This window comes from Argentina silus, assembly GCF_951799395.1.
Source record: "Argentina silus genome assembly, chromosome: 2".
Lineage (NCBI taxonomy): Eukaryota > Metazoa > Chordata > Actinopteri > Argentiniformes > Argentinidae > Argentina > Argentina silus.
The window spans coordinates 18289663-18302638 of NC_139656.1; the positions used below are offsets into that span (position 1 = coordinate 18289663).

The 12976-nt window shown below is 42.8% G+C and overlaps 1 protein-coding gene across 1 annotated transcript in view; it reads right to left on the reverse strand.

Moving 5' to 3' along the window:
* itfg1 (integrin alpha FG-GAP repeat containing 1) overlaps nt 1-12976 on the reverse strand; it is a 97047-nt gene that overhangs the window by 1947 nt on the left and 82124 nt on the right. The window contains exons 15-17 of the mRNA XM_083664941.1: nt 8510-8634; nt 6033-6115; nt 4387-4504 (exon numbers count right to left, since the gene is read on the reverse strand). Of these exons, the coding sequence (XP_083521067.1) occupies nt 4387-4504; nt 6033-6115; nt 8510-8634 (326 nt within the window). The remainder of the gene's footprint in view (nt 1-4386; nt 4505-6032; nt 6116-8509; nt 8635-12976) is intronic.

The following is a 12976-nucleotide window of genomic DNA, read 5'->3' on the forward strand; positions in this document are numbered from 1 at the left end:
AAGTGTTAACGTGATAGATGGCAGAGCTTGACACTTCTTGTGTGTGTCATGTGTACCTGTGATTGTGTGTGTATGTTTGTTTGGTGTGTGTGTGAGATGATAAACATCCTCCAAAGCTAGGAGATAAAAAAAAGAAAAGAAAAGAATAGGCGTCTTTTGGCAGCCCACACACAGATCCCCATTGTTAAGCATGATTGAATAGAAGAGGCCTATTCCGGATTTACAGGGGATAATTCACATTTATTTTTAGCTTTGCTCTTTTCTTTCTCCTTTGGCAACAGCACTTAAAGGCATGTAACTATGAATGATGAAAAAAGGGTGAGCTTCAAATAAAGCGGAGGTGAACCTGACAGATTTGTACTGGGATCACTCCCCATAAGAGAAACAGTCCTGGCGGGGAACACTTAAGATCTAAAGGCACAGAATCTGCCCGCAGAATCAGTGTTTCTAACGATTTTAGGGGAGAGCCATGCAGTCCTTAGGCGGTCTACTGAGTATTCAGTTACATAAACTTGTTTTCATTAGCCGCAGATGGACGTAATATATCTCTAATATCTCATTCTCACAATTTCAATGATTTGACTTGTAAATCCTGTCAATATTTCAGTGTTCTGGTGTTAGAACCTTTTCTAATTGAGTGTTGAGGGAGTATAATCTTGTGGTTATCCTGAAGGCTATATCATCCGTTTGTCATTTATTGGGTGGTCTGAAACCTTTGCTGATTGAGTGGTCTGGGATATAATCTTGTTCTCACTGAATGTCAAGTTGTAATAAAATTACTTGACCTATTTGAGGGCCCCATGGGTAAACCTAACCATACTGAATGCTAGTGGTACGTGGCCTCAAACATGCATGTAACGCAGTGCATTTAGTGGGAGAATTTCAGAGGATTTATGGAAGGGTTTTAAGGCAAGAAAATATTTTTTTTGCCATTCAAATATTATCGTTTCCATTATTTATCCGACTGCTTTGCTGTTTTATTGTGTTACTGGTATGTGATTAGATCAACGACGTGTCATATTATTTGCTGTTTTTTTGTGTTTTTTGCAAAACACAAAAAACAGGAAATATTCTGTTCAAACACACAAAACACAAATAGCTCATGAGTAAGTAATAATGCACTTAGTTATAATGATACCTCAGACATACAAACAAAGCAAATTATAGATACCTCTCAGAGGCTCCAGCTTGGCCAAAACAGAGTATGGATCTAATAAACTTTCTGTCACCTTTGCTTATTACTATTCCAACGTTGTTTTTGGCCGATCTATGACTTATCTTTGACTAAACTCTCTTTAGCCTGTGTCTTGTTGATCACTGAGCCACTTTCTGTGTGTTAAGGAGGCATTATGTCTCTCCTTCCTCTTGACTTCTCGTTGACATTGAGATTTGTGGAACGAATACCAGGGGCTATCGTAAATATCAAATGTCAATCCTCCAGCACACTGTGACCTAGTCAACTCCAGCCTGCCATGCAAATATGGAGTATGGAGAGTCCATGGAGATGGGGGGTGAGTGGGGGAGAGAGATCTGTGGGGCTTATTCCAAATGTTATTTTCCCCAGCGTGAAAGGTTAGCCTTGCTTATCTACGAGAGCCCCCTTCAATTATGGCTGGGCAGAGTCAGTCACATACACACAAACAGACAGGCAGACAGGCAGACAGGCAGACAGACGAGCTCAGTGCTGTGCAGCTGGGAAGAGAGTCCCCTTCACTACAAACAAATACATAACAAGTTCGCAAGGACCTCAGAGGAAAGGAACAGCAGTCCCTTAAAAAAGGCCCTTTTACAATGGAGAACTGCAGTATCCCCCCAACACAATATGAACTAAAAACCAGACCTTGGTCAGATACATCTGTATGTCAAATACTTTCCATTACCGCTTGGTTTATTTTGCCTGGTTAACGTCCCAAAAGTCTACTCAAAATGCCATAGGAAGTCAGACATCACATGGCCGTCACAACAAAAGACTCAAAAGATGGAACTCATCAGCACCAACAGTTACAAAATAAAGTCCATATTACACTGCAAAGCGGAGGGGTGACTCTGAAGTAGTCCTACATTGCTCCAGTAATGATCTCGAAACAAATAAACAGCCTATTACCTGAGCATCCATTACCTGGTGTCATGAACATTATCAGGAACATTATCATTCAATCAAGCCCTAATCAACACCAGACAAATCCGACCATGTCTCTCCCTCTCATTTTTTAGCTGTGCTGTCATTGGTGGGCCTCGGCCCTTCAGATACAGAGCCAAGCATGTTATTTTAATGCAGTGTCAACTTCAATGAAGCTAGTGTTCCCGGAACACACTCCCTCTGCAGAGAGCAATGATGGCTTTTCTGTGTGTATAATCGGGCACCCACAGTACAGCAAATGACTTTGAGAGGACGCCAGCCCAGCGCTACAGAGAGAGAGCCTTGCTCACAGTGGAGAGATCTGCCCAGCATCAGCTGGCTGCACGATGGATGGATGGGGATGAGTTGGTAGAGAGAGAGTAGACACGGTGGACGAGCTGGACACATGCAACATCAAACATTACAGACAAAAATGGAAATTCGCAAATGCACACAGACATGTTAAGCTCATGCTCGGTCGCTCGCACGCATGTATGCATACACACAAACAAAGACAGACACACACAATTCCCTGGAGGACAAATTCACAGGGATAATGAACAACAGATTTGATATGCTAAAAGGACAGAACAAAGCAATTACAGCAGAGTGTCCTCCCTGTCTGCATGTGTGTGGGTGTGTGTGTGTGTGTGTGTGGGTGGAGGGGGGGGGGGCTCTGTGGGATGCTAGAGGACAGGGACACTTGGGCCCATCTGCTTGGTTCGACCCATCTGTTCCTCTCAGACAGAAAGCACTGCGCCCACAGCGGGTCTCTCCTGCTCTCTGGACCAGCCAACCAGAGCCTCTCTGAAGACCTCCACCAGCTACAGAGCTGAGTTGTGGGGAGGGGAGAATAACACAGGGCACACACTGATCTGGCTATGAGGTGGAGGCGGAGGGGGGGGGAATACATACAGTGCATTCGGAAAGTATTCAGACCCCTTAACTTCTTCCACATTTTGTTATGTTACTGCCGCCTTATTCTAAAATGGATCAAATTATTTTCTGGCCGCCTGGCCAAACTGAGCAATAGGGGGAGAAGGGCCATCGTCAGGGAGGTGACCAAGAACCCAATGGTCACTCTGACAGAGCTCCAGAGTTCCTCTGTGGAGATGGGAGAACCTTCCAGAAGGACAACCATCTCTGTAGCACTCCACCAATCAGGCCTTTATGGTAGAGTGGCCAGACGGAAGCCACTCTTCAGTAAAAAGCACATGACAGCCCGCTTGGAGTCCTGCCAAAAGGCAGGCCCGCTTGGAGTCCTGCCAAAAGGCAGCTAAAGGACTCTCAGAAACAAGATTCTCTGGTCTGATGAAACCAAGATTGAACTCTTTGGTCTGAATGCCAAGCGTCACGTCTGGAGGAAACCAGGCACCGCTCATCACCTGGCCAATACCATCCCTACAGTGAAGCATTGTGGTGGCAGCATCATGCTGTGGGGATGTTTTTCAGCAGCAAGGGCTGGGAGACTAGTCAGGATCGAGAGAAAGATGAACTGAGCAAAGTACAGAGAGATCCTTGATGAAAACCTGCTCCAGAGCGCTCAGGTCCTCAGACTGGGGCGAAGGTTCACCTTCCAACAGGACAACGACCATAACAGGATAACGAAGGGACAAGCACACAGCCAAGACAACGCAGGAGTGGCTTCGGGACAAGTCTCTGAATGTCCTTGAGTGGCCCAGCCAGAGCCCGGACTTGAACCCGATCGAACCTCTCTGGAGAGACCTGAAAATAGCTGTGCACTGATGCTCCCCATCCAACCTGACAGAGCTTGAGAGGATCTGCAAAGAAGAATGGGAGAAACTCCCCAAATACAGGTAAGCCAAGCTTGTAGCGTCATACCCAAGAAGACTTGAGGCTGTAATCGCTGCCAAAGGTGCTTCAACAAAGTACTGAGTAAAGGGTCTGAATACTTATGTAAATGTGATATTTCAGTTTTTTATTTTTAATAAATTAGCAAGCATTTCTAAAAATCTGTTTAGGCTTTGTCATTACAAAAAAATAATTTAATCCATTTTAGAATAAGGCTGTGACATAACAAAATGTGGAAAAAGTGAAGGGGTCTGAATACTTTCCGAATGCACTGTACATAAAACAGATGAACAGATAACGAAGGGATAAAATATGATGATGATGATGTACATGTGATGATGAGCAATACAACTGATGACAACCATTACAATGGTAATAAATATGTTGACGATAAAACAACAAAATATAGTGTAACAAATCTGACTATAGTTTTCTTCCATCTCCAGTGCTCTCACCTTCTCTTGCCAGTGCAGTATACCAATGATGACAAGGATGAACACACACACTCCGATCAGAGCAATGGCCGTCAGCAGGACGATGTTACTGGGGGTCAGATACAGCTTGGCACTCCAACTAAGACAAGGTTAGAGAGAAGGGAGAGACAGAGAGTATTACTACTACTGTATGTCAATCACAACTGTAAAACTCAAAACAGTATGAAAAACATGTTTCACAATTCCAGACATTTTCAGAGCTAAGAGTGAATCTACTTTTATTAGGAGATGTGACATATTTTTGCTTTATCTAAGAAGTGCTATTTGGCAGTATAAAGCAATCTGTGATCATTGCATACAGTGCCTTCGGGAAAGTATTCAGTATTCATTTTGTTGTGTTATAGACTCAATTTTAAATGGATTAAATGAAAAAAAATTGCCATCAATCCACACACAATACCCCAGAATGACAAAGTGAAAACACGTTTTTTGAAATTTCTGTAAATGTATTAAAATTGAAATACAGAAATACCTCATGTACATAAGTATTCAGACCCTTTTCTATGACACTCTTAAAATTAGCTAAAATGCAAAAATGTAATTGATTCCTATGCAAACCAGAGACCCTATAAAAACAAAGATATTAATTCCAAAATTACTATTGTCCTTGCAGTAAGATGGACTTAATTCAACTTATTGAGTGATTTGTTGATCACATTTTTGCATTTATCTAATTTTAAGAGTGTCATAGGAAAGGGTCTGAATACTTATGTACATGAGGTATTTCTGTATTTGAAAAAAGTGAAGGGGTCTGAATACTTTCCGAAGGCACTGTATGATGTAAACTGACACATTATGACGAGATGAATTAAACAATCAATAAATTCTTGCCAGAGTTGAACCACTTCAACAAATAAAATGAGAGAGCTGAGTGAATATTTGAGATATTATTTTCTAGCTGTAACTGAACTTAATTAAGGCACATTTCTAACAAAACTAATAAACAAATTAAATATTAATGATGAAAACCACAATCACCAATGGTAATCCAAAAATGGAAAAATAGGGTACAATATGTTGTGCTAACCTGTTCTAAAGAGAGATTATGCTATTGAAGACAACATTCAACTTCTAATTACAGCTATTTTGAGAATTGACTGTAATACGTTAATGGCATATGTGTGTATTTAAACTGTATGTGTACACTTTTATATACTTTGCAGTCGATGCCTGATATATGCAACTGCTTGGTACTGTCGTGGCAGTAAAGACTACCCCAGAGCATGCAGTTACCAGGATCAACTAACATGAATGTAATTGAAGGAACTGGAAAACTGTTTTGCACTTATACAGTGTGTGTGTGTGTGTGTGTGTGTGTGTGTGTGTGTGTGTGAGAATATGTGTTAGCTGGCCATACGGAGGAGGAGGAGGAGGAGGAGGGGGGGGGGGGGCGGGTTCACCATCTGTTGGCACTCCTGGGGGTAGGGATATGACACAGAAAACAATGGAAACATGGGAAGAACATGTGGGTGTGTAAATGCAGATGTGTGAGTATGTGACCGTGTTACTGTGTGTGTGTGTGTGTGTGAGCCTGTCTGTCTGTCTGTGTGTGTGAGTGTGAGTGTGTGTGTGAGTGTGAGTGTGAGTGTGAGTGTGAGTGTTTGTACCTGCGGGGCTTATTATGTGGGTGCGGTATGACAATGAGCTGAGAGTTGGGGATGATGGCTGTCCATTCCTGCTTCCTCACGTCCTGGTAAGAGAGGAACAGAGAGAGGGGGATGGGGATGGGGGAGGAGAGAGAGAGAGATAACAAATATAATCGTCATAGCTTCAAGGAAGCAAAATGGAGGGTTTGATATTGAAAAAATCTAGTTCAAAGGCATGCAAAGGTGATATAATGCATGCATATCTTTAACATACTCCTCAGTATGAAACGTCTCTATCTCTGCCGATATTTGGGCTAATGGCTAGCTATAATCTGGTCACTAGTTCACAGAGTTTATGAAACTTTATTAGCAATTCAAGCTTTAAAGCTTTTAAGGCACGCAAAGCCAGTTCCTCTATCAATTACAAAGGTAATTTTCCCTCAAGTTGGTTCTGGGTAGCAATTAGCACCAAACGCTAAATTCATCTTTCAGAGGGAGTCCTCTAGGGAAGGGCAGAGTAAGTTCCGACAACACATCTATCATTTGGCAACATTAAGGGGCAAAAACACACACACACACACACACACACACACACACACAGTACTGTACTTTGCATTTTCTTCTTCTCAGAGCCAGCCCTAATGAGAGCCCAGGGTTTTTGCTACCTATATCGAGCTATTTAAAGTCCTGCATTTAAAGACACAGACAGGCTGGTACATTAAATAAATGAGCACTGCTGAAGTGAAGTATCCCCCTGGTGTATCAGCCTTACTGCCTACAGTTAAGGTCACAAGCAGGCTTTGTCTGTGTGTGTGTGTTTGTGTCTGGATGAAATATACATATTTCACTTCTGCGTATGATTCCTTCCATTAGCTGGATTATCACAAAACATGATTTTAGGGTGCGATGTGCACCTGTGCTTGCGATTCTTTTGACACTGAGATAATGTCAATTAAGGCACGCAAACCTTTGCAGAATATAGCCTACCTACTTAGCTATGGATAAAAAAATGTGTATGGAAAACAAATGACCTTGTTTTTCTGTTACAACAGTTGAACTCTAAGCTCATTCAAAGCTACAATGGATACAATGATATTGAATAATTAGTGGTGATTTACTTTATATATTAAAAAATATGGCTTAGGTTCCAGTGTATAACAGTGGGCTAGTTAGCAAAGTAAGTAGCATACTACTTTAGTGACTAGTGCCATCATTATGCTCTTCACTGCATTGCTGTTCATACAGAGAAGATGACAGTCTAAGCATCTAGCTCCTGGCTATGAGAAGATGTCTGTGTTTGGAGGAGGAAAGTGTTTTCTGGGTCTTTTGAGAACGATTTCTCTGTTTCAAAGTAGAGTGAAAGAGAGAGTTGGGTCGGTAGTTGGGGGAGCGAAGCAGGCTTTCTTGGAGGCGAGAGTGGGATCTTGATAAGTGAAGTAAACCTTCTGAGTGACTGTGAGGAAGGCGATCCTCGTGGGATAGCGTCTAGAGCGCAGGAGTAGAGAACAGAGAGAAATAGAGCGGGGCTAGATTCTCAAAATCTCTCACATGGCCTTTTGAATCTTAGGGAGGCCTTTAAAGAGACAATAAAGAAAGAGAGATTGGATGGGTTTGGAGCACTCCCAACTCTCACAAATACAGGCTGGAGATGCTACCACTAATTACATGTGCATTTAGTACAAGCACTGACGACACAATATTCGTATACCCTCCTGAGGAAAAAAAATAGTATAATATAATGCACCATAAAGGGTTTATTCAGTCCTTCGTTAGGGTATGTGAGTCCTTAGCAGAGCGAGAAATATTTTCTTGCATAACTCAAAGGGAAGCAAGGGACAAAAAAACACTTTGCTGTGCCTCTTCTCCCAAGGTAGAAAGGTATATGGGCAAAAAATCTGCAATGCAAATAGCCTTTGATGAAGACCTCTGTCGTAATCTTCGACAGAAGACGAAGCCGGTGTCTCAAATGCAAGTTGGCTGCTGGGGGAATTTATTTTCTCTTGAGGAACCAGCAAACGGCATTTCAAACACCTTGTGATATCTATTGCTCTGCAAACCATACCACATGCCAATGTTTGAGGTATAACGCAAAAGTGGGTGCGAGAGAAGACAATGAATTATTGACTGCATATTATAACAGCAACTTATCATATTATCATCAACAGGAAGGGAATGTGCATATAGCCTTCAATTCCTCGTCAGTGGCTCTGGTGGGGGTGTCTCCATGTAGCACCTGGATGCAGTGAGTGGAAACTATAGTAACAGTATGACTGTCATACTGTAGTTATCAGAGCGGAGTTAACTAGGCCATCTGTGGCTGCGGTGCACTGTCCTGTCTGCATTTTGTCAGGCAGTTTGCCCCTCTCTCCTCCCCTCCCCTCCCCTCCTCTCCTCTTCTCTCCTTTCCCCTCCCATCCTGTCCATGTCCCTTCCCTGCCTGCTTCCCTTCTCCCCTCCCCCTGCCCTCCTCCCCCAGTAGTGATGCTGTCAGACTGTACCTGCTCCCCGGGGGGGCGGGGAATGCCCACATACAGGTGGTCCAGGAAGTTGGCGCTGCGCCCCAGGCCCAGGACGGTGTAGGGCAGCTGCAGGGAAAGGTAGGCAGACTGGCTCAGCTGACCAGCTTGAGGGAGGAAGAGAGGGAGAGTGAGATAGATAGATAGAGAGAGAGAGAGAGAGAGAGAGAGCGAAAGGGAGGGTGGAAAAAACACAAAAGTGCCATTAGGGCAATTCAGCGTCATAAACAACCCCCATAAAAGACACATCTCGCCATCGCACAGACCATCTCGCCATCGCACCACTGCTGAGTGTCCCCCCCCCCCCTCCTCCCCCCTTTCCCTCACTCACCCCTACCCAGCCCAAAGGCATCTAACCCCCCCCCCCCCTTACCCTCCCCGGCTGGAGCTCTCTCTTGCTTGCGCGCCCACACTCAGGCCCTGCCAAACGTAGCCAACGTAAATCAACCGCTTTACAGTAAACAAGGAGAGCACCCCCAGCAACAAATCAGGATAAATGTGGATGGACTGCACCGCTGGAACACAAACTCAAGATAGAAGCTTTGTCCCTTTCTTACATTTAGCTGACACTGAGTGGAAAGCAAAAGCTTGTATGTTAGATAGTGGGGTATACAGTCATTAAAAAAACTAGTGTGTAGTGCATAGATTATGAATGTAGTGAAGACCTGGATTTCATCCCAGTATATCCTTTATATTCTAATATTTTATACCACATATTCAAACATACACAACTACTGTATATCAGTCACATTAAATGAATCAATAACGGATATATCATATGACATCTATAATCAGCACTATCCATGTATAAGCCGCTACAAAAATCCTTGTACGTTTGTAACTGCACAGAGTAAATTCAATAAAACTCATTCCTCTGCCACACAGAGGGGAGGCAGTCTGAGTTTATTGTACAACCATGGTCTCCCTATAGAATGAGGGGGGGGGGGGGGGGGGTTCAGGGAGTCCACAGCCAACAGCTGGAGCTTAGACGATTACCATCACACTACAGGGTGTCGAGACAACAGGCTAGGGCTGAAATCATAAGTGTCATAATGGCTATACATTACTCTCATTCCCTACTATAACAGTTTTGAATGAAAGCCTATCCCATAGAAATCTTCTCCATCTTTTATTCCATGGCCTCCCAAAATATCTTCTGTGATAAAGACAGCGTGACACAGCTTTTAAACCATATCCTCCACTCTCCTGTAACTGATTATAATGATGGAGTACGTTTCACTGCAGTTTCTCTAAAAGCCACAGTAATTGCTCCCGTCATAGGAGAGATGCTCTCTCTTCAAAATGAGAGCTATCAGTGAAATTGACTGGTAGGGACAAAAGGAGCTAGAGAAAGTCAGTATCTGTCATTATAGCTAAAAACATCATGGCATACATGGTGTGTTACACTGGCCTGTCTATTGTAGTGAAACTTCGCTTGCTGGAAGAATTAACTCATTCATCAGTGCCAGTGAGACACTTACTACTAGTGTAGGTGGTGCCCTTTGGCTTATTGCTCAGATGAGTGAGCAAACCTTGTTGAGGATGTATATGGGTGATACCCCTAATGACAGAGTAGTATAATTTATGTATCTGTGTGTGTAGGAGGGTGTGTGCTCCTTACCTTAAGTCCTCTCTGGACACACTCATGCACATGTACGTGTGTGCGTGTGTGCGTGTGTGTGTGTGTGTGTGTGTATGTGTGTATGTGTGTGTGTAAAGGGGTAGGGTGGTAGCAGTATGCCATGACCTGGGGCACATTCAAGATCCTTAGACACAATGGCACTGAAAAGGTTATTCAACTGGGCGAGAGAGCAGAAAAATTACTTAATGACGCCATTAAAAAGAAAAACAATTAGCTGGGTGTAAGCCGCTGTTCAGTAATGAGGAGAGAGAAAAAGAAGGCATTTAGAATCACAGTTTGGAGGTGTTACTGTGTTGGAACAGGGACAAAAGAAACCTAATTACTTGCTCATGGACATTGAGATGGGGAGGGAATTCTGGGGTCTATTCTCTGGAGCTGAGACTTATTTTTTGATAATTTCTTTCCCAAAGCACCACCACCCTTCATCGGAGGACAACTTTTAATTTGTTATTTTCGTACTTATAAATACTGTGTCACATTGAAAATAAGAATTCCAATTTACTTATGCTATACTTGCTATTTGAAAATAGAGTGTGTTTTTTTTTGGCTCTATACTCCAAACGTTTGGATTTGAAATTAAATAATTACTATGAGGTTAGAGTAAAAATGTTCATCTTTTATTTGAGGGTATTTGTGTACATATTGGTTTCACCATTTAGAAATGCCAACCTCTTTTATACATTGTCGCCCTATTTCAGGGCACCAAAAGTAATAGGACAATTGTCTTGATAGGTGTTTCTGGTAAGTCAGATGTGTTCCGTCACATCATTTGTGCAGGAATAAAAGAGCTGTCAATGTCTAGTATTGAGTCTGCTATTGCTGTCTGTCAACATGAGGACATGAGGACGCTCCTATCACAGACAGCTTAGAGTTATTTCCAAAACACACGCTTAGGACTAAACATTCATATTGATTTGGTACAGTGAAGGATAGCAGAATAGATGCAGTAAAACAGTTTTTGACAAAAATAGCCACCGGTCCTCCTCTCCCTTCTCTGTCTGTCCTAAACATGGAATAGTCATTTAAGGACACATCATTGTCAGACACTGACAAATTTAGCCATGTTTCAGAGATCACAAAAATGTCTGGGTTTGCCTGTTGAGCCCATGTCTTGATGAATCAATTTTATTTATTAGGCTTCTGGAATTTAAATGTAATAGTCCAAGCCCATTTCTCATTGTAAAATCGTCTGGTGTTTCTAGGGTGGGTAACTCCCCTGAGGCGTAGGCCAATTTGCTAGCCTGTATTGGCAGTGTATGAGGGAAATGGATTGGGGTTACCTTAACATGGTTAGGACGAGTGTCCCCTCACCACTTTAACACTGTCTCCATATTGTCGGAAATGATCTCTGCTCCTCTTCTGTTTGGGAGCACTCCGTCACATTTAAAAAAATGCTGGTCTCTTCCAAAAGAGGTCAAAATTGTCTACAAATGGAATATCCTCTGTGTTACAGAATGCTTTCAGAAATGGCAGAACCTGCTCAAAAAGGTAATCTCTGTCTCATCAAGGTAATAATGGATGAGGCACAGAAACACACATGCACTGCTCCCACTCCATCCCTCTCCTTTCAGTCATATTTAGGGAAAGATTCACACATCAATGCATCTAGGAATGGTATGGCTGGTTGGGGAAAATATGGGCTCCACTATAATCGAAGGACAACCTTGACAAAGGACAAAGTCTTAAGCCTATACCCTGAATACGACCTAGATAAAAGCTTCTCAAATCATGTATAAGCAGTCACATAAAGCCTGATATAACAGGTTCCACCATTTGGTGCTTTGCTAACAGGGCATACACCCTTTAGCCACCGTTTATGAAGTTTGACATTTGCTCATGGGTGATTTCTGAATAATCAATCCTTATAAACGCTTATTAGGGGCTTCATTAAGCCTTCAAAGTCGGAATAATGCATTGGGGATGTGGTACTGAATACAATTAAGTATTCTACTAAAGTATTCTAGGTCTGAATGAGAGTATGGTTGATGACAACCATTTTGGGAATGAACTGCAAGACCACTGACTGCTAGGTTGAGGAAAATATTCACTGAATGATTTGTCATTTTGCTTATGGAGCAAATGTCTGTGTGGATGGGGATGCAGATGGAGCTGCTGACTGGTTGGAGGATGTGTCATAATGAGATAGAGAGAGAGGATGCTGGCCTAAGTATGGCTACTCTGCAGGTGGGAGAATGGCCATGTGTTGAGTGAGTGTGTGTGTGTATATACACTCACTGAGCACTTTATTAGGGCCTCCCTTAGCTCTCAAAACAGACTCAATTCTTTGTGGCACTGATTCCACAAGATATTGGAAACATTCCTTTGAGATTCTGGTCCATGATGACATGATTGCATCACGCAATTCCTGTTTTTTCAGGTGCACATTCAAGCTGCGAATCTCCCGTTCTACCACATCCCAAAGGTGTTCTATTGGATTCAGATCCAGTGACTGGGAAGGCCACTGAAGAACACTGAACTCATTGTCATGTTCATGAAACCAGTTTGAGACGACTTTCGCTTTGTGACATGGTGCATTATTATGCTGGAAGTAGCCATTAGAAGATGGGTAAATTGTGGCCATGAAGGGATGCACATGGTCAGCAACAATATTCAAATAGGCTCTGGCATTCAAGCGATGATGGATTGGTATTAACGGGCCCAAAGTGTGCCAAGAAAACATTCCCCACACCATTACACCACCTCCACCAGCTTGGACTGTTGACACAAGGCAAGTTGGGTCCATGAATTCATGCTGTTGGCGCCAAATTCTGACCCTACCATCTGTGTGCCTCAGCAGAAATCGAGAT